The following is a 22,179-nucleotide window of genomic DNA, read 5'->3' as shown; positions in this document are numbered from 1 at the left end:
CCGAGAGGTTCCCAGAGCATGTACCACTGGCCTAGGTAGGGTCGCAACTGGCGTATCAGCCGAAGCTGGTAGCAGGTGCTTTTGACCGTCGCATCCACCTGAGAAGTCAACTGGAGCGACGAGTCCAAAAGCACCCCAAACTGCGGACTGAGTCCTTCAGGGGGAGCATGACCCCATTCAGGACAGGTGGACAAATTTCACGACCCAGACCAGGAGAGCCTATCACTAGTACTTCCGTTTTCTCTGGATTCAAACTGAGTTTGTTTTTCCTCATCCAGCCCATTACCGACTCCAAGCAGGCATTTAGAGAAGAGATGCCATCCCTAGTCACTGCATGAGATGGAGACACAGAGAAACATATTTGGGTGTCATCAGCATACTGATAACACTGCGCCCCGTGTCTCCGGATGATCTCTCCCAGTGGTTTCATGTAAATGTTGAATGGCATGGGGGACAGAATAGCTCCTTGAGGGACACCAGATGTTAGTTCCCTCTTATCGGAACAAACGTCCCCCAGCTGCACCATCTGGAATCTACCCGAGAGGTAGGAACGGAACCGCTGGAGCGCAGTGCCTCCAATACCCAACTCCCTCAGGCGTTCAAGAAGGATACCATGGTCAATGGTATCGAAAGCCGCTGAGATGTCCAAAAGCACTAACAGGGACACGCTTCCCCTGTCCATGCCCAGACGGAGATCATCGACTAAGGTGACCATGGCAGTCTCAACTCCATAGCCCGCCCGGAAGCTGGTTTGAAATGGGTCTAGAAAATCTGTTTCTTCCAAGATCCCTTGAAGCTGGAAGCAATTTGACGAGCATGCCTCCTAATCTTTCATCTAAGTCACTGATAAAGATACTGGATAGCACTGGGCCCAGAACAGAACCTTGTGGCACCCCACTAGCCACTTATTTTTCCCCTTTTTGAATATGGGAACATTTGTCTTCCTCCAGTGTGCTGGGACCTCTCCTGTTCTCCAGGAATTCTCAAAGATTATTGACACTGGTTCTGAGATTACTTCTGCCAGTTCATTTAACACCCTTAGATGTAGTTCATCTGGCTCTGCAGACTTGAATTCACTTAGAGTAATCAGGTATTCCTATACTACTACTTTAACTATTCTCTGCTGTTCTATTCCCCTATTGCATCATCTGCTCCATTTTTCCCAGGGTGAGCATTATTTCCTTTCTGTAGATGATTAAGGCAAAGATGCTGCTGCCTATTTTTGCCTTTTCTCTGTCTCTTGTTAGCATTTTGCCATTTCTCCATGCAGTGGTCGTAACATGTTCTTGTTCTTCCTTTTGCTATGGACATAATAAAAAAAAATATTGTTTATAACATCACTAGCAAGCCTGACCTCATTCTGCACTTTAGCTTTTCTGTGAGCCACCTTGGGTCCCACTTCAGGAGAAAGGAAGCATATAAACAAACATGCAAAAAAACTTTCTCCCTACACATTCTGCTTATTTATTTGAATACCATTTTGGTAAAAAAAACAATCCTCTAGTTCTTATACATGTCCCTTTTAAATTTTATCTCAGTTGAAAGTTCTTTAGGCACCCATCCTGGTTTCTTTAGACATTTCATTTTTCCTCCTCGCTGGAACTGTTTGAAATCATTTTTTCAATATCTCATGTTAAGAAACTTCCATCCTTCAACTCCCTTCTCTTTTACAGAATGAAAGAATCATAGAGTTAGAAGAGACTACAAGGACTATCCAGTCCAACCCCCAGTCATGTATTCCTCACCATGGGCTCACACCCAATATATCTCCATGTTTATTGAAATCAGCTTTCTTAAAGTTTAGAATGTGTGTCTGACTATACTTAGGGCTTTTCCCTATATAACAAACTCCATGAGAACGTGGTCATTCCCACCTAAGGATTTTGCCATTTCTACCCTATAAACCAGGTCATCACTGTTGGTTAGGATCAGATCCAAAACAGCTGATTGTTGCCTCTTCCACCTTCTGGACAACGAAACTATCTGCAAAACAGGTGAAGAATATGTTGGACCATATATTTTTGGCAGAGTCTGACTTCCAACAAATAACAGGATAGTTGAAATCTCCCATTAGTATTTCTCCAGAAAGGCATCTTCCAAATCCTCAGGCTGGCTTGGGGGTCTGTAGTATCTGTCCCATCCTAAATTGCACCAGGCAGCAAATGAGTAATGAAGACTGCTATTGGGTACTACCAAAGTCTGCTTACCATCAGATGGAAGCCACACACAAAAAAAGACACCTGTACACACCCCGCAAAATGTTAAACAAAGTAGTACTGACCAAACCTGACAACAAACACTTTGTTAACTTTGCAGCCAAGGAAAAGTACAAACATGGGATCCAGTCTTTTAAAAAACAGAATCTTTTCCCACTCTATTTTGTGGATGTAGACCATAGATAAACCATAGAAACTAAGGAAAGATAACTCATAGTAGTATATAGGGAAATGTTTACTAAATAAATCTTAAGAATCATGACAACACATGGCACTTTAACAATAAAATCAAACACTACTTTTTAAAGGGAATGAACTCCCTTTCTCACATCCTGTAGTTCTCTGAATAAAAAAAGATGAATTGCCTTTTGTGAACACTCAAGTCCTCCCCAAGGTTCCCTTGACATTTATTCTATTTTTCCCCATAGAAACCCTTGGAAGAAATGCTTTCAAACTGACTGCTGTCTCTATCCCTACAGCTTGTCTTGCATCACTCCCTTCCTCTTCACTGCCAGACATTAGCACCTGATGCTCCAACCATCTGTGCCAGCCTCCTTACCAGCAAGGAATTTACTTGCCTCTCCTCCTGTAAAGGAAAGACTAATGCCAAGGTTATGCATGTGTGTGTTTAAAAAGTCTTTCTTTGCCAACTCCTTTGGTCTTTCCTCCTCTTTCTGCTCTTTTGCCATGCTGCTATTTCTCTTCCAATTTGCATCATTCTGAGCTCTGGCCTTCAGTTTCCACTCCCACCTATCTGTCCCCCTTTAAAATATTTCATTAAAATACTGCTGATAGTCAGAGACAGGAGAAATACACGCAGGGTTTGAAGCCAGGGTGGGATGTTTTTGTTGTTTTTTTAAACACAAGAGGAGAGAATAAATTCACCACTGAGTTTAATGGATTACCTTCCCTATATGCATTTTACATACACATTATTTTCCCATTCTTTCACTTCTCTGTGCTCCCCTTTACCTACTCGTAGAAAACTAAAAATACAACACCATAATTTTCTTCATTCTTACAAATCCCCATGGCAAAAAGCTGAAGATCCAGTTCATTTTATTGAACTGAACTAACACAACAGTTTAGTGCTCAAAAAGACAGGAAGAACAGATCTGAAGGAAGTACAAGAACAACACATACTAATAATTTTTAAGGTAAGAGGATCCAAGAGATCATTTTCATTAAATTTCATTTAGTACCAGGTACTGAAGAATATAAAAACTCTTCTGGATCATATTAAAGATCTGTCTAATTCAACATCCTACTCTGAGTTTGGAAATGTCAGGTTTTGGACTACTATTTCCAGAATTTCCTAACCAGCACGATATGCTCACTAAGGAATTTGGGGCAGTCACAGTCCAAAAACTTTTCATAGTTCTGATCCTACTTCTTACTGTGGCCATTCAGACGTCTAGGCCCTAAATTCCAAACAACGTTTGAAGTTCACAAACAAAGAACCACCACCTGATCAACAGCAGCAATAATGTGTAACTCCACTGCCAGAATAGGTCTATCAACAAATATTAGCTATGGATAAATGAATCTTCCATGTAATAAAGTAGTATACTCAGAAGTATCTAACACACGCAGATTCTGGTCCTCCCAAAAGCATATAACTGACTGATGTTGGAAGCACAGTACTGTATAGAACTGATGTCACCTTTGGTCTGATCCAACAAGTCAGCTACTGAATTCCTATTCTGGATGGAGCTTGCACCTCTTTCAGTGAGAGATTGCTCCCTCTTTTTAGGGACTTGATCCACTGTTTGATAGTCAAAGATTTATACAGCTTGGCTCTAGGCTATTTGAAGGACTGTATCTCCCTGTATGAGCTCCCCCAGAGTATTGAGATCATCCAGAGAGGCCCTTCTCTCTGTCCCACCACCCTCTCAGATGCATTTGGTGGGAACGTGAGAGAGGGCCTTCTCAGTAGCTGCTCCCAAGCTTTGGAACTCCCTTTCTACAGAGTCCTGGATGGCTCCATCCTTGCTGTCCTTCCAGTGGCAGGTAAAGGCATTCTTGTGTTGGCAGGCCTTTGCAAACTGATAAGGGCTGGGAGTGTTGTCCTAATGAAAATTTAAGGTTTGTATTTTTAACATATTGTATTTTAACTCATAACTGTTTTAATTTTTTAAATGATTTAATTGTTTTTTAAATTTTATATTTATACATTTTAATGTTTTGTTTTTAAATTGTACTGTTTTATACCTTCTGTTTGCTGCCTTGAATCCCTACATTGGGAGAAAGGCGGGATATAAGGAAATAATATAATAAAAGTAATAAAAACAATGGGTTTAAGCAAAGAAACAGTGTAATGGAAAACAAATGAAGGACAAATATTTTATTGCATTTAGCCATAGACTATTGCAAAAATCACTGGATTGACTGGGCAGTGGGGTGTCTATTAGTGAAAGCACATACTAAAACAAACAAAAAATTACAGAAAAATACACATTAAAAACAATCAGGATTTTTTAAAAGACCTTAAAACTTAGTAATAATAAAATTGCTTACAAACCTGACCATTTCTAGAAATAGTATATCCACTGACATAGCTAAAGCTGTAAAACTCAGCTCAATAACATCAACTTTTGCAGGTACAGATTTATTTATTTATTATTTAAAAAGGATAAGCATACATTAATAACTGGTAGCGAGTGTTTACAAGATAATGTCTCTTTCCATTTATTTACAAAGATATGGCACTTGTAATTCTTACCTATTTCACATCCCTTAGGAACAAACTGATTTCACAGAACTAATTTCCATTAGGATAACAGAATTTCAACACATTTTCCAAAAAGGTTCTAGCTGTTCCAAATGGCCTCTATACAAATGTCCAAAGATATTATCATCTCTTTACCGTTCTGCCAGTTCCTAGTTCAAACCAATCTGGCACCTCATAAATCAGTTCCCTTTCACCCATCAAATGCACATGTACTCAACAGAGGCAGCTAACTGAGGTTTGCTGTCACTGATCCACTGCAACTGCACCAGATATCAGTCTACCTTCTGTCATAACTTTAACTTGCAAACACTGAGTTCCTCCAAATCCAGTGTTGTAGACCATGTGTCATTCTTCATCTTTGAATTATGGGGGAACTGGTGAAATTGGTTGCCTTTCTACAAACCTTTTTTAAGAGAGGAAAATTTTGTTGCAGCACTCACACATTCACAGGTCAGTTCAGTGCAAAATAAACTGAAAATTGGCCATGCAAAGTGTCAGTCTAGGATTGGGAAAACCAAGGTATAAGTTGCCACTTTATCAAAATGCTCCCTTAATAACTCTGAGTCAACTACTACATTTCCCAATCTAAGCTACCTCACAGCATTTCTGTGAAAATGAAATTGGGAGAAAATCATGTATGAGTCCTTGGGAGGAAGAGATGGAGAAAGGTCTACTAAATAAACAATGTTATTCATCTTTTCTCAACATTCTACATCACAGGCACAAAAGAATGGAAATCTACACCAAATCACACAGCACTAGTATCTGCTAGGGTTTAGTTCCAGGAATCACTGTGAATACCAAAATCAATGAATGCTCACGTCCCATTAAATGCAATGGCATAATAAAATGGTGTCCTTTATATAAAATGTCAAAATTAAGGTTTGCTTTTTGGAATGTATGTATTTTAAAAATATTTTCAAGCCATGGATGCTTGAATCCATGGATTTAAAAAAAGTCAGTGGATATGGAGGGCTGACTGTTATCTTGTTATGCAACACCTTAAGTTCTGTTGCTTAATTTTTTGCATGTGTTTGTTTAGCTTGTCTGTTTGCTGCAAGTGGCAGCCTTAGAACAGCAGGCCTCTGGGAAAGAGGCAATGTATATGTCCACAAATCTATCAGAACTAGAGCCAGTCATGGGTGCATTCCAGCCAAGTAGAGATCTTGCCCACTGTATCACAGAATCATCATACTATGTAACAAAATTTACTATTTCTTATCTCAGCCAGCAAATACACATATAAGAGTAGACCTGTTCATTTCTTGCCTATTAGTATTCTTAAAGGAAATGAGTGTTTTCTTTACCTTCATTAACTATTGTGCTTTTCCTCCCCACCCCCTTTGAGGAATATATCTAGCATTTCCCATACTATGTACAAAGAAGTAAACATCACTTAAAAAGAAGAAGAATATTGTATAGTGAAGTATATCAGCTGGTAGTATTAACAGTCCCCAGAAAAATCCACAGCTATTATATTGAGTCTTGACCTTTAGTTATACCTGGCTTGAGTGTGGGGAATATTGGAAACACTTCTTTTACAGGCTTCAGGATCCAAATAAAATACTAAATCTATGGCTGGAGGAAAGTCAGGGGACAAACCTATTTTTCAAAAACACCATGAACCTTAAGTGACCTACAGGTTACCAAACTGATCTCCCAGGATTTTAATAAAATAGGGCCTTTTAATAAAAACTTCAGGCTGAGAATGGGGAAGGAGACCTCCCTAGTGAGCAATCTTACCTCAAGATTGACAGGGAGAGCATGACCCTGTTTGTTTGAAAGGAAGGATGATTCCCCAGCTTTCTCCTTGCTTTCTAGATGTATGACAGAGTGTGAATGGGGTCCAGCATGCAGTATGTGACTCGGCTGGTAATGTTGAATGGTGACATTCCATTCCTTTATGCAGCTGGCAGAAGGGATGTTTGCAATTTACTACGTGGGCACAGATGGGTATCAATGTGTAGGAATATTACTTACAAACTCATAATTCATAAATTTTGAGCATCATGAAATGCAAAAAGTGCAATTTGTGACAAGTACAGACATATGCAAAATAAGTACAGTAGCCAATTTGTGACAAGCATAGACATATACAAAATAAGTACAGTAACCACAACAGTAATACCTTGTAATGACACAGTCAACCTGGTATTGCTCTTCCATCTTTTTTATTGAAGAAACAAGTTAACATCCACACACAAAAATCAGTAGGCACAAAGTCAAAATTAGGGCAACATTCACAATCTACTGGGAGAATATATCAATCTGCTGGGAAAATCCATTAGTAAGCTAACCTTTCCAGATCTCATGGAAGGAATTCTGAAGAAAGACTCCATTACATAATACAAAACTAAAATTTATAAGGATGTATGATTATTAGGGCATTAAAAAGGAATCTATGAATAAAGAATCTGTGGATATGGAGCGCTGGCTTTGCATTTCATGATACTTGATTCCACTTCTTCCCTACTCCATCTGAACTTGTGTTTATGTGTGTATATCTTGTGTATGTGTGTGTAGGTGTGTAGGACCTACCAACTGAGGAATATTTATTTATTTATTTCACCACCATGTTTCTCTCAATATAGATTTCAAGGCAACTAACAACAAACTGAAAACACTACAAGTCAAAAATAATACAAAAGCATTATAATGTAGATATAAAATTTAAAAAACAATTAAACAATTCTAAAAAGTTAAAAACATGCCAGCCACAAATGCTGGCGAAACGTCAGGAAGAAACTCTTCTAGTACATGGCCACATAGCCTGAAAAAGTCACAAAAAATTATGGATGCCGGCCATGAAAGCCTTCGACCTCACATATAATTATCATTATTTCAAAGAATCACAGAAACATATAATAGGATGAGAATTTCTTCTTACCCACCTCTCCCCATGGATTGAGGTGTGGGACAACAACAATTAAAAACAACATCATTTAAAACACAACAGTTTAAAACATGCATCAGTTTAAAAAGACAAGTAAGATATACACATATTAAAACAATCTAGATATAAAATCTATCATTTAATATTCACAATTTAAAAATCATCTGGATAAGCCTGCCAGAAGAGACTGGTCTTCAATGCTCTTTTAGATTCAGACAGCGAATTCAGCTGCCGAATCTCTTCTAGCCGGTCATTCCACAGTCTAGGGGCAGCTGAAGAAAAGGTCCTCTGGCTGACAGTTGCCAACCTGGGAGCTTATCACACAGTTCTCTGTGGCACAGGAAGGAATGGAACAGAAGGGTACAGAACAGGAAGAGAACGTGTCTTACTGCACAGGAGAATGCTGTCGATGCCCCCGGAAGTCCCCAATCTGTTCCCCATCCATCCCACAGCAGCCGATGGGGGGGGGGGTGGATTGGGGACTTCTGGTGGCATCAACAGTGTTCTCCCATGCAATAAGGCATGTTCTCCCTCCGTTTCGTACCCCTCCATTCCGTTCCCGTGCCACAGAGAGCCATGTGATAAACTTACTAGTCTTGGCTTACTGGAGTAAACGTCTGCCAGAGGACTTTAGTGTATTGGGCGGATTAGAACATTAAAAATTAAAATGTATTAAAAACTCTGTACAAAGCATAAAATCTGACTTGCACAGCATTTAAAAGCTTAACCCTCGTCAGCTTAAAAAACCCTGACAGCACAAGAATGTTTTTATCTGCCACTGAAAGGAGAGCAGGGATGGGGCTAACATGGCTTCTCTGGGGAGGAGGTTCCACATTCTAGAAGCAGCCACCAAGATGGCCCTCCCACAAAAGCTCGTGCCATAAGAAATTTGTTGGTCTTTGAAGTTCTTTAAGAACTCTGTTGGTTCTTCTCAATGAAAAAGTACAACTTTTAGCACAACATACTGTAATCTACCACCTGTAAACTAGGAGAGAGAGAGAAGAGTGTTCGGTTTTAATTTTGATTTGTTCAAACTAGTATGCAACCAAACACTAAGAATATCTATGTTTTACACTCCCGCAAATTCTGTGATGTAGTTCTCAAGGGGAAAAAATTGATGGAAACTGAATACAAAAGTGTGTAAATTGGGGAAGTTTGATTACAAAAATGCACACATTTGTAAATGGTCTTGCCAGACATACATATTAGGGAAAACTGCACCCAGAACACACTTATTAAAAGAAATGTATGCAAACATTTGTACCCATGTTCATATTTTACCGCAAATAATGCAGATAACATTGGAAAGAGGATGGAATGAACTTGTGCTTCAAACAATTTCAAAATTTAAGAAAACGAAGCAGATATGTCCGTCCCTACTGCGAATGAGGAACAGAATGTGGAACATAAAATTCAAAACTACTTAGTCCATTCAACTTACAGACAGCCTCCACACTCCATTTCCAACTGTACGTTTGCAAAGTGAAGTTGTAAAGTAAAATAAAAATTCAGAGGATGGGACACCTATCAAAGGTATTTACAGTGAACCAAGGTGGGCTCGGAATTCTTTGTTTGTTTTCTTAATATCTAGTGTGTTAATATTCTTTCCAGTTTGGAAAACTCTTTGAACCAAAACCTACTTCAGGGTGTTTTTAAAAAAAAGATACAAAGGAGTTTGTATCCCAGGTTGCAGAGTTGAAACCAGTGTCCCAGGTAAGTGACTAATGGGCTGGGCTTCCTATATCTCTACCAACTCTTTGCTTGCTACAAGAGCAGCTAAGCCATTCAGCCTGTGTCAGTGACTTTGTCATGTAGCTTCGGGCGGTGCGCTACAGTAATCCCTCCTGTATTAGCTGTTCATCTGAAAGAAGCTGTAAAACACATGTCAACTTAAATGGTTACCAGCAGACATAGTATGATTACATTTGTCCAGGGAAAACTGGAAAAGCTGAATGAACTAAAGCTAAAATGAAATGCTTTTTAAGTGTTGGTGGGAAGACTCAGGTAGGCAAGGGTGTGGTGGGGGATGAGAACCATTTGGCTTATTGTAAAATACTAAAACTACAATCCCATAACCAATTTCCTGGGAGTAAGCCCCATTGAACTCAAAATAACCTACTTCTGAGAATTTTGCTGTAAGAGCTTTATCCTAAACCATGCTGCACCAGCTACTAAGTTCTTAAGTTTGAGTATATCAACAGCTACACTTGTAAAATGTCAAACACAAAAAAGAATACATTATTCAGCACTGCACCAATATTACAGTAATGCTGCAGCTGATAAAGTGTATATAGTTCAGAGGGCACGTAGGAAGGATTCAAACATTAAACAAACAACTGCTATGTTCCCATTGTAAGCCACTGTATTATCTGGGGGTTAATTTAAATCCTTTACAAGATCAATGCCTCACTTGCCAAACAACAATTATGCATTACTTATAATGCATGACTGGAACTTTAATGTGCCCTTGTTACTCCCATTTAAACAAGTTTACAGTTTTACAGTATTTAAAAGTTAGACCTTCTTGTATATGCAGCCATCTGGGGAAAAATATGCCAGTAGATGGTGCTAAAAGGGGTGGGGGTGGGGGTGTGCAGGCTAATTTAAATTGTTTCACAGTCATAACACCTTCATGAATTTCCAAAAAATATTTTGTTGCCAAGAATGCAAATCTGTATGTATATTGGATGTTCAACCATGCCACCAACCTGATGGACTTGTAACAATGCATTTTACATAAAAAATGATAAAATAATAAAAATACTATAGGAGTTTGTAACTGTTTGTACCATGCATAGACACATACACCACATAGCATGGACTCCCAAGTATTAAAAGGTCATGTTCAAACACTCAGCAGTGCTGATGTAATGTAGCAAATATGGAACACTGATTCTAAGGAATTTTGCCAAGGGATTTTAGCTCATTTCTGGGCTTAGATAGCTGGTTTATAGAAATAAACATTTCATCTATAAGCACGAAACCTGTCATTACTGAGCATTCACAAAAGGTTCTTATATAAGCCATAAGGTCAGTTGTACCTGGAATATTAATGAAAGAAAAGCAAAAGGTCAAGTCTCCTCTTACACTGGGTTAACAAATAAATAAAGCCTTTAAACCCATTACTAGTGTGAAATAGAATGCCATATGTACCTTTTTGGTACACTGGTATATGCATAGTTTTACTATTCTCAATAACCAGTGAAACAGAATTATACGGCAATGCCAATGGGATTATGGGAATGCATTTCCACCAGAAGCAAGACCATTCCTCATAAAAATGCTGAATGAAATGTGCAGATGAATCAAAAGTTCAGGATCAAAAAGGGCAGGGGGGGGTCCTTATACAATGGACCCTTGCTGTATGTGGGGGATCCGTTCCGCCTCTCCTCGCATAAGGCAAAAAATACGTATGCTTGAGGCCCATTAAATATAATGGGGTTTGGCTGTGGCTGAGTGCGTGCACACCATCCACTGCATCGCTGCATGGCTTCAGCATAAACTGAAAGACGCGTATAGTGCGCCCACGTATGGTGTGGGCACGCTGTATTCCCATAGTTACTTTTTAGCACTGATGCGAACAAGACCTTGTGAAAGAGGAGAACAGGCTCTTTTACTTGTACCTTCAAGTTATTTCCAATTTAAGGTGACTCTAAAACGAACCTATCATGGGGTTTTCTGGAGCTGAGAGTGTGTGACTCACCAAAGATCACCCAGTGGGTTTTCATGGCTGAGTGGGCAATCAGACCCTTATGTCCATAACTGTAGTCCAATGTTCAAACCACTACACTACATTGGCTCTTTCAGTTAACAGATAAAATTCATACAACACCATTACAGCACCATGAATCCACTCTACAGTAGCTGTCATGCTTCCATTTTGTGGAATCCTGGGGTTGGCATTTGAGGCAAAGGGCACTTAGTCCCCTCAGCCAGGGGGCTTCTCTGGTGCCTCAGACCAAACTACAAGCCTCAGGATCACACAGGCAACTAAAATGGAATCCCAGTGATAAATGTGAAAGGGCTCTAAAATGAGTGCCTAGTTGCCAAATCCAGCATGTGACCTACAAAGTGGCAGCACTCCTGCTCCCTCACCTAGCTGGGGATGGAAAGAGCCAGAACGCTTTATCACACTAGGGGAGATCCCATGGGAAATCAGGAATTAAATGGGATTTAAAGTACATTTGAATTTAAACCAAGCTTGTAAATTCAGTTAGTTTATCACACTAGGGACTGCCTAAGTGAAATAATGTGAAGTTAATCTGAACACAAAGTAGAGAAAAACAGCAGGTTTTTTTAAACTTTTATATTGTTCCGAAAGTAAAAAGCTGCCGGTTTTCTCTGCATTGTGTTTGGATTAACTTCGTGATATTTCATGTTAACTGTGATGTTGTCTGATAAACTTTGGCCACTTCTGGGTGTTAAAATCTAGTTTATTTCCCATTGTCCTGTGGAATCTCGTTAGTGTGATAAACCTCTTAGAGTGTATAGAAGTGTATAAAAGGGTTTAGCCCCACAATATCAGGCAAAAGTGGGGAAAACAGTAGTGAGTCATTAGCCAGCCTAGAAAGAACTAACTCATACCAAATATTTCCATCTATTCAGTCTCCCATGGTATTCCATCACTTTAAAAAAAACACTTTAAGAATGCATCTTATCTATAATGTAAAATGTTGAAACATGGAAGGCTTAAAACTGTAAAAACGATAATCGGTTAATTCAGATGTAGCTCAGGTCATGCGCTTTATTAATAGAGTTATGTACTAATCTAGTAGGCTGGATTTGCTCTAAAGAACAAATTATGGCAAACTTCAAGGTCATACCCTCATCTCTCTTCTTTTGCACATGCAAAAAAAAAAAAAAGATTAAATGTTTCTGCCTCTGTTTTATACAAACCATTATTCCCACAATATATGAACCTGAAAAATTCTGGACTGTCTAACTAGTATATACCAGGATTACACCATAGGTCTTCAGATACAAATGTTACAGAGAACTGTGTTTAATTTAAAATTATAAGTGGAAGCTTTCAGTCTACTAATGGATGCAAAACAGATGGAGAATATAAAGTGGAATTGCTCATCCTCATAGTGGAGAACATAGTTTGCTATTATGTCTTAACCCAGAATATGTGAGACTCTTTATCCCTCTGATATGAATAACTGGAAAAAATTATAATGTTTTGCAAAATGAAATGCAGTAGGAAAAGAGGAAGACTTTATTATTGATGGATAGACTCAATGAAGAAATGCCAAGTTTGCAGAACATGAGGAGGGTAGTTGATGTCTGGGGCTCTCATTTATTGAGTTACCATAAGTTAAAGTTGATTAGATAGCAAATGATATTTCTCTCATACTTTTAAGGAACAATCATAACTAAATTGTAAGATAGACATTAAGATTTGCTACTTTACTAAAGAATTCGAAGTACAAATTTATTATAGGCCAGATGATGAGGAAATAAAAATTTGGTGGAAGGTGTATGAGGAGGAGAAAAGGCAAGAATATGTGCTCTCGGTGTTATATTTATGTTTCATAATGGACCATAGCATAAAAGGTAGGAAGCCTATAACAAAAGTAATTGCTATCAATTATGTAACTTTCTTTTGGAAAAGAGCCAACATATACTGTATTTTCATAAGGCTGAGATCTGCACGTCTCCAGACAAATAAATAAAAAGGCAAATTTTGATAAGCCTTGAACCACACAGATTGCCTTGAGTATGAGCATTCTAACAAATATGGAAACAAAACAGTGGCGCTAAGACTGGAAGTGATCAATTTATATTCTCATCCATAAAAAAGGAGATACAAAAGATTGCAGTAATTATAGGGCCATTGCACTAATCTCCCATGCAAGCAAAGTTGCATTCAAAATTCTTCATCAAAGACTGCTACTATATATGGAGAGAGAAATCCCAGAGTTGCAAACAGGATTCAGGAAAGGAAGAGGCAGTAGGGATCATATTGCAAACATATGATTGCTAATGGAGAATACAAAGGAATTCCAGGAAAAAATCTGCATGTGCTTTATTGACTCCAGCAAAGCATAAATCACAAAAAGCTTTGGCTTGATCTTAGAGAAATAGGATTGCCACAACATCTGATCATCTTGATGTGTAACCTTTACTCAGGACAAGAAGCTGCTGTTAGAATACAGAGAAAAAGAATGGTTCACAATTGGCAAAGGAATAAGGCTAAGTTGCAAACTAATACCCTATTTATTCAGCCTGTATGCAGAAAATATTGTTTGTACAGCAGGCTTACAGTCAGAGGCAGAAGGGGTGAAGATCAGGGGAAGGAACATCCCACAGGCAAATGGGAGTTAAATACAATTTAAATTAAATTTGAATTTAAACAAAACTTGCAAATTCGGGGAGTTTATCACACCGAGTTGCTTCCAAAATGAAATAACGTGAAGTTAAACTGCAATTAAAGCAGAGAAAACTGGCAGCATTTTACTTTCAGGATGTTCCAAAAGTAAAAAGCTGCTGGTTTTCTCCATTTTAAATGCAGTTTAACTTCACATTATTTCATGTTAACTGTGATGTCGTGTGATAATCTTTGGGCATTTCCGGGTTTTCTTCGCGTTAAATCGCGTTTAACTCCTGTTTGCCTGCGGGATCTTACTAGTGTGATAAACTCGCAGATGACACAATACTACTAGCAGAAACCAAGGACTTGGAACAATTGCTGAATAAGATCAAGGAGGAAAGTGCCAAGACAGACATAATGCTGATGATTAAGGAAGCAAAAATAATGATCACAGAAGAAATACAAAAAAAATCAATGCGAAACTGCACAATGAGAAAATCAAAATGGTCAAAGAGTTCCTATACCTTGGATAAAATATAGACCAGAACAGATACTGCAGTCAAGAAATCAGAAGGAAACTAGGAATGGGAAGGGCAGCTATGAACAAACTGGACAAGATCCTAAATAAGAGATATAACTCTGAACACTAAAGCAAGGCTAGTCTAAGCCACTGTATTCCCCATCACAATGTAAAGATGTAAGAGTTGGACAGTGAAGAAACCTAATAGAAAGAAAATTATCTAATTTCAGATATAGTGCTGGAGAAGAGTGCTGAAGATATCATGGGCAGCCAGGAAGACAAACAAATGGGTTCTAGAACAGTTCAAGTCTAAATTCTCCCTGAGAGCCAGGAAGACTAAACTGAGACTGTTGTACTTTGGTCACATCATGAGAAGGCATAATTCGTTAGAAAAGACAGTGATTCTGGGAAAGATAGAGGGCAGTAGAAAGAGAGGAAGAGTGAATGTCAATCAAGGAGGCCACAGGCCTGAGCCTGCAGGACCTGAGCAGGATGTCATGGACAGGAGAGGCCTCATCCACAGGGCTGCCATGAGTGGAAGTTGACACAAGAGCAGTTAACAACATCAATAACAATGTGCATGCAATATGCTTCTGCTACCCATCATAAGCTTCCTGCATTCCTCCTCATCTCCCAAGCTAAAAAAGAAAAAACATCTCTCCTGTTCTGTCTCCACTTTACATTGGCATCCTCAGGATTGCTTACATGAACATAAAATAAGGTAAGTTACCCAGAAACCTCTTTAAGTGAAACTAACATGCAGCAACAGCTAAAAATCTGTGGCAGGCCAGTCTGAATGACAAGGCAATGCAAACCAAAGCTGGACCTGTACCTTCTTCCCCTGAATTTCTATTTATTTTTTAAAATAATAATCACCAGTGTTCCTAAACTTCAAATATATCTATCACTTGCACCTTGCTGAATGCTGCCTGCCCCCTCGGTATCCTTGACTACAAGGCTTCCTAAAATCCTGAGAAACATCACATTAGCATGCTAACCTTTCCAGACTGCCTCACCAAGCTAAAGATGCAATCCTCAGCACATTTACTAAAATGTGTGCAAACTCAGATTCATGGAGCTTATTTTTTTTAATAAACATGCATCGGGATCAGGCTATATCTGAGGTATTTAATGGAATGGCCATAACACAGTGCTAAGAATGGACACATACTTTGCTGTAGCCTGGGAAAACAACTTCAACCTGCCCCATTGTTAAACCATTTTTATGAAGGGACATCACTTACACTTGAGCCAAACATATCCGTGTCAGCAAATCTCCCCGGAAAATGGAAGGATCTGCTGTCATGATCAGTCCAAGCCATGCAGCCAATGCCTCATGCTATTGTTGTGTTCCTTCAAATCATTTCTGACTTATAATGGTCCTCAGATGACCCTATCGTGGGGTTTTTTTTGGGGGGGGGCAAGATTTGTTCAAACCCTGATCATCCAAAGCCCATGTCTAACATCGAGAACACTACACCATGTAGTCTCCCCCCTCATGCTGATGTCTCATGCAACCAGATTAAAACATGTAAATCCAACCACAGATCTTGACTCTGTAGCAACATGAATTCCAATTTCTGCAACTGTTTGGCTTGAAATAACATAGGACGATCTCTGCTCAATCAAACCAAAGGTCCATTTAGTCCAGGAAGTGGTTTCCATCTGAGGCCAGGTCAGCAACTTTCAAGAAACCAACAAGTAGGGCATTAAAGCAAAGTTGTCCTGCATTCACGATCCCCAGAAACTGAAGATTCAGAAGCATTCTGCATCTACATGGCAGAATGGCCAATAGCCACTGACAGACCTATCTCCTTATGAATGTGACTAATCCCCTTCACCCTGACTTGAGTCTGTTGTCATCACTAACTCTTTTGAGCTGGGAAATCCCACTACAACTCATTATAAATAGTGAATTGGTTGCAGTTAATTTTCACAATAACTGAGGCATCACAATATTATGAGATAATGAGGGATACTTTCATTTCTTTGGCAATGCAATAAAAATGTTTTTGTTTGGTAGTGAAGATCATAACTAATTAGGTATGTTTTGAATCACAGGCCAATGGTCTGTAGCAGGGGTTCCCAACCTTTTTGACTCACTGAGCGAGCCCTTATTGCTATGGTGGAGCCCCTAAGAGCCCTGCCCTTTGTCTTACAAATTAATGGTGTTTAGGAGTATGTACCAGAATATATTCTTTAATTTCATTCAATTTTTATTTCTTTCATTTTCCTGGAGCAGCCACAGAACACCTGGGAGGTGTACCTGGCAGCCTAAGGGCTCCTCAGGGCACAGGTTTGGAATCTCTGGTCTGTAGTATTGTTATTCTTCCAAAGAATACAACTAAAATAGTTATTTAATTTTAGCTACAATAAGGAGAAAGGAAACATTACTTTTTAAAAATGATAACCACAACAGTAAACACTTCCTGGGGGTGTCTTTTGAGCTGCACTTTTAACTTACTAATTTTTAAAAGTAATTCTTCACACTATGAAAATTCTATATGTTAATAATGTATGTTTTATATGAAAAAAACATTATTTTATCTGCCATGAATCTAATACCAATTATCTGGATGCATGATCCAGATAATGGGAACTATCTGGAAGACATTGGACCTGCATGGCTCTCTCAAAATCCTGCAATTCCTCCCAACAAACTGGATATAACTTAGCTGTTTGCACGGAGCGAACAGAAATCCAGAAGAAATCCAGAATGGGAATTTCTATTGCATAGCCACTGTTGATTACCAGCACTTAAAACCTAATATAGCAACCCTGATTTTCATAGAATAATGTGATGACAAAGACTTGAAGAACTAAAAGTTCTACAGCGACCTTGATTCTGACTGATATGCTGGGGGAAATGGGAACATTATGTGTCAACTAACATTTGTTTCTAAGGATGACTCTGTACCGCTCCACATGACTCTGTACCACCAACTGAGCTCCAGACGGCCTAGTTTTATGCACACAATTAATGTGCTTTACTCAGTCAGTTCAGACATAATATACTATTTAAAACATGCCATGAGGATTTGCGTGGTTTTTTTTAAAAAGCAACATTTTCCAACTAATCTCTTAATTGTGAAGTCTACTGTAAAAAGTCCCTTTCTTGGCCTCTGTGTGAATTCTGGGGGATTAGAGTTTAACCCTTTCAGAAACACCTATCATGTGTTCTAGAAATGTGGACCACTACTTAGTTTTCATGTTTGGGAGACTACTGATGTACTTCCCATCAGCCTTAAATAAAATAAAATAACACAATAATTTAAAGGTAAGAGTCCAGCTACAATAAATAAATTTCCTTCTGTTTCATCAGACATTGGAACATAGCTTGAAAGAAAACAACTGTATCACTCAAGAGCCTTATGAAATGAGATTATCAGTATGTTTTGCAGTGGCACCTCATGTAAAAAGTCAATATCCACACCATGGAAAGTTTAACAAGAGCACTGAGAAAGTTCACAAGTCCTGACTACTGACCAGAGGAAAATATGAATATTCTGTGTACACTACACTATTCCTTTTTCAAGGATAAAAGTACTATTTCCCCTCTTGGGGAAGAAAGATGATATATAATACAGCGAGTATGATAAATGACTCTCATATGCTAAATAGAAAGAAATGTTAATTTTCTGATTAAAGAGGGAGAAAGCAAAGCAGCTGAAGGGAAAAAAACCTCATGCCTAGCATTAGTTCCATGTCTGGTATCTAACTGTTGTATTTCAAAACATTCTCTGACAGCTACATACTTAAAAACATCTTATTTCTCTTGTTAAAAAATTCTTTACTTTTGGGAGGAGAGGGAAATGAAATATATCAAATCATCACATGCAAAGGGAAAATGCTGAAAATGAGATTCTTTAAAATGTCAAAAGAAAGGAAAACTAAAACATTTTAATAGAGATAATGTAATCTTGTTGATCAAACTGTAATTTTAAGTCTTATTTACACTAAACATAATTAGTGTTAATGGGATGCTTAATATATTATGATTATCTGAACAGTTCAACAGAACAATTTGTGTCTGTTTTCTTTGAATATTTTTTCTAGTTTTAGACATTGTTCATGCAGTACTCCAAAGCACTACAACTGTTAATTAGAATATCTGGACAACTATGTAGAGCAGATTCTGAATCTCAGATGTTATTGTCAAAGACTGTAGAATAGCGCATCCTGGATTCATTGATATAAAAATTGATCTTTCTAATTCTAGGAAAAAACATCTACATGTTTCAAATCTCTAGGAGAAGAACATTCTCTCCTTTTGTTGAGCAGTAAAGAAGATATATTTGCCATCAGTCTTGCATGAAAGCAAATCTACATGTCATTCTGATGTTGCCAATAGTAATGTGGTGTGGTATCACTGGACTGTGTAACCCGACATGGGAACAAAGTCCTTCTTTTACTATGATCATTCATATCTGAGATGGAGGAATTTACATAAATCAAACATCTAACACCAGAGGTGTTTGACAGTTGTTTTAAAACAGAGCTGTGTTACCCCCCCACCCCCACCCCCACCCCCACCCCCTGCCTCACTGTGCCCTGGTCTGGGGTTTGCCACTAAATGACAAGCTCTGCCCACCTTTATATTACGTTATCATACAGCAAGCCATTCCACTTTCGCAAAAGTCATCCAAGCCACTTACTGACACTACTGCAAACAGTATGCAAAGAGATCTTGCAGGACCTTTCAGACTAACAGTGCAAACCAGTGTGCTTCCTCGGAAAAAAATCACACATCCAACAAAAAACAAGCAGGATACATGGAAAATAATATATGTTTCAACAGCAGTATGAGAGTCAGCGTGGCATAACAGTTTGAGTATTGGATTGCGATCGGGAGACCAGAGTTCAATTTCCTGCTTGGCCACAAAACCCCCTGGGTGATCTTAGGCAAGTCACATGCTCTCAGCCTCAGGTGAAGGCAATGGCAAACCTCGTCTTACCAAATCTTGCCAAGAAAACCCTGCAATAGGTTTGCCTTAGGGTTGTCATCAGTCAGAAACAAGTTGAAGACACACCAGAACAACATTCTCAAGAAGCATTAACATTTGAGAGGTGTGGGAAGGGGTGAAAACAGTAGTGAAAATAAAACTACATCCCATTCATTCTATGTGAATTATTAAGAAATAATTATGGCGGAGCATCCACTCTTCAGTTGACTCAAGCGACTGGAAACTCAGGTTAAGGCACAAGAAATTGAAGCTTAGTCCATCAAAGCTCTCTGACTTTGACTAGCTGCCCTGTGATCAGACAGATCCCAAGCCTTATGACAGCAATAAATTGACTCCACATCTACCTAGTTTCCTTTCTTTTGGCCTATAATGAATTAGTTTCTGACTATTTATCTCTGCTCTCTGTTCCAATCCATTTTTCATTCCCTGCTCATTAGAGAGAAGAAGAGATTCAGAGAAATCAGAGAGATATTGATTTGGTTCTTTCCTTTCAAAAACAATGACCCTGCTAAAGACAGTTGTAGGAGTGAAGTCATCAACCAGTGTTAAAGCATATGGTCTCAACAGTTTATTCATTAGACAAATTAAACAACACAGGCATAACAAATTAAAACACAGAATGCCTGAACTGTTATAATTACTTGCCTGCAATACTGAGTTTGTTAATACCCAAAACTACAACAACCCGAAAAACAGTTTCAGTATTGCAGCCAGAAGCACTCTAACAAATGATTGGTTGTTGCACTCTGCACTCTAATGAAGTCTGCCACCAAGACAAAAATATTACATATTTGCAAACACTACTCTCTTTGGATAGCTTTTCAGCTCTTATCATGTTGTTATTAAGGAATTCAACAAAATTTAGCTCCTCAGCATTTTCTGCTCATACAGAGCCAACAAAAGCTCAGGAATCGTGATGGAAAAGCAAAGCGAAAGCCTTCTCCAAAATCTGCTGACGTCCGCATTAATGAAAGCTGAGGATTTCTTTGCATTGTTTTAGTTAAGCTTGCACTGACTATCTGTCACAAGACCAATTTTGCTTCTAATACAATGCCCTTTCTTGACAGTAGCCCATCCTTCCTTTCTTTCAACATATAAGGGATGAAGTATCTAAATAGAAAAATACATGACTGCTACCCATAAAGTATTTATTTATTTGATTTATAGCTACATTTTCTCTCAATATGGGACCATTATCTTTTTATTGATTTATTTTGCAAATTTATCGCTTTATGTTTTTACTGGTCTTCATTGTTTTTATTTTGTTTATTGTATTCTAATTTTCAAAGTGAAAAGCAGCATAGAAATGTTATGAAATAAATGAATAAATATTCTTAGTGGGAAAAATACACAGGTAAAAGTAGGGAATATTCATCAACACTGAGGCTCACACTGAAAATGCACCATGCAACAAAGCAAAAAGGCTAATTATTTCTTAGTCAAATCTGAGTAAACTATGACCTTGTAAGTCAAATTTTGTATCTTGGCCTCCAAACCAAAACAACACCTTCTGTTAATGCCACCATATAGTTACTTATTTATTTTATATAAAGACTATCTATATAGCCAATTGATGATGCAAACAGACAAAGTTTTTGATGGCAAACATGAACATACCTGAATAAGAGAAACGTTGAGTAGACTTAATCTGAAGAGGTAGTTCCTGTGAAAGCAAGCAAAGAAGTGTTAGGTCATTCAGAACGTTTAAAATGAGCAAACAGATATAATAGCTACACTACTTTAGAACTGGTGCCGCACTTTGCATTCTTGTGGACAGTAAACCAATCTGAGCACACGAAACACCTTCTCTGCTGCGCTTTTAATGAACTCTCAAAACTCCTGGACTCTTAAATAAATATAAAATAGACACAGAAACCTAAATTTCTAGTCCATTTTAGACCTTGCCATTGCCTGTAATAAGCACTGCATTTCACTTAGTCTCCCAGCAGAGCAAAACACTGGAACAAAACACACACACACACACACACACACACACACTCAAAACCTTACTTGGCTAAATAAAAGGTAGAGCTGGAAATATAACTAGTTAAGTATATGCATATAACTTTTGTTTTTGTGGGCCTTCAAGTCATGGGGTTTTCTCGGCATGGTTTGTTAAGAGAGGTTTGCCATTGCCTTTCAAAAGGTTGGGAGAGGGACTTGCCCCAGGTAATCAGCTGGATTCCCATGGTTGAGTGGAGATTTGAACCCTGGTCACCCAGAGTCCTAGTCCAGGACTAAAAGCAATCCACCTTTTGGGTTCTCTAGAACATATAACTATGTGCTTCTTTCCCCAGTGAGGCTTAACAAACTAATTTGCTGGTTAAAAGGCACTCACTAGTGAGTGTAGAAATAAATAAACAAATTCCATAGTGATGTAAATTCATTGCTTCCTTTTCCCAACAAGGAAACTTGCTGATTTACAACACTCATTATTCCTGTAGTGTAATAGGTAAGAGCTTCTGTTTTGTTATTCCTTGTTGAAAGTGGTCTTCAGAGGAAGAAAACTGCAGATGAGCTGGAGTTGTAACACTCTGAAGCT

At 38.5% G+C, this 22,179-nt stretch overlaps 1 protein-coding gene across 6 annotated transcripts in view; it reads right to left on the bottom strand.

The window, feature by feature from the left end:
• SEMA5B (semaphorin 5B) overlaps positions 1-22,179 on the bottom strand; it is a 537,498-nt gene that overhangs the window by 170,143 nt on the left and 345,176 nt on the right. For all 6 annotated transcript variants that reach the window (XM_089520263.1, XM_089520262.1, XM_089520265.1 and 3 more), the window contains one exon: positions 21,255-21,300. In XM_089520263.1, coding sequence (XP_089376389.1) covers positions 21,255-21,300 — 46 coding nt within the window. The remainder of the gene's footprint in view (positions 1-21,254; positions 21,301-22,179) is intronic.

Source organism: Sceloporus occidentalis, unplaced genomic scaffold (assembly GCF_023333645.1).
Source record: "Sceloporus occidentalis isolate IW3139 unplaced genomic scaffold, rSceOcc1.0.p SCAF_4, whole genome shotgun sequence".
NCBI lineage: Eukaryota > Metazoa > Chordata > Lepidosauria > Squamata > Phrynosomatidae > Sceloporus > Sceloporus occidentalis.
The sequence above is the reverse complement of the archived record's forward strand: the minus strand, read 5'-3'. Positions and strand labels throughout refer to the sequence as shown.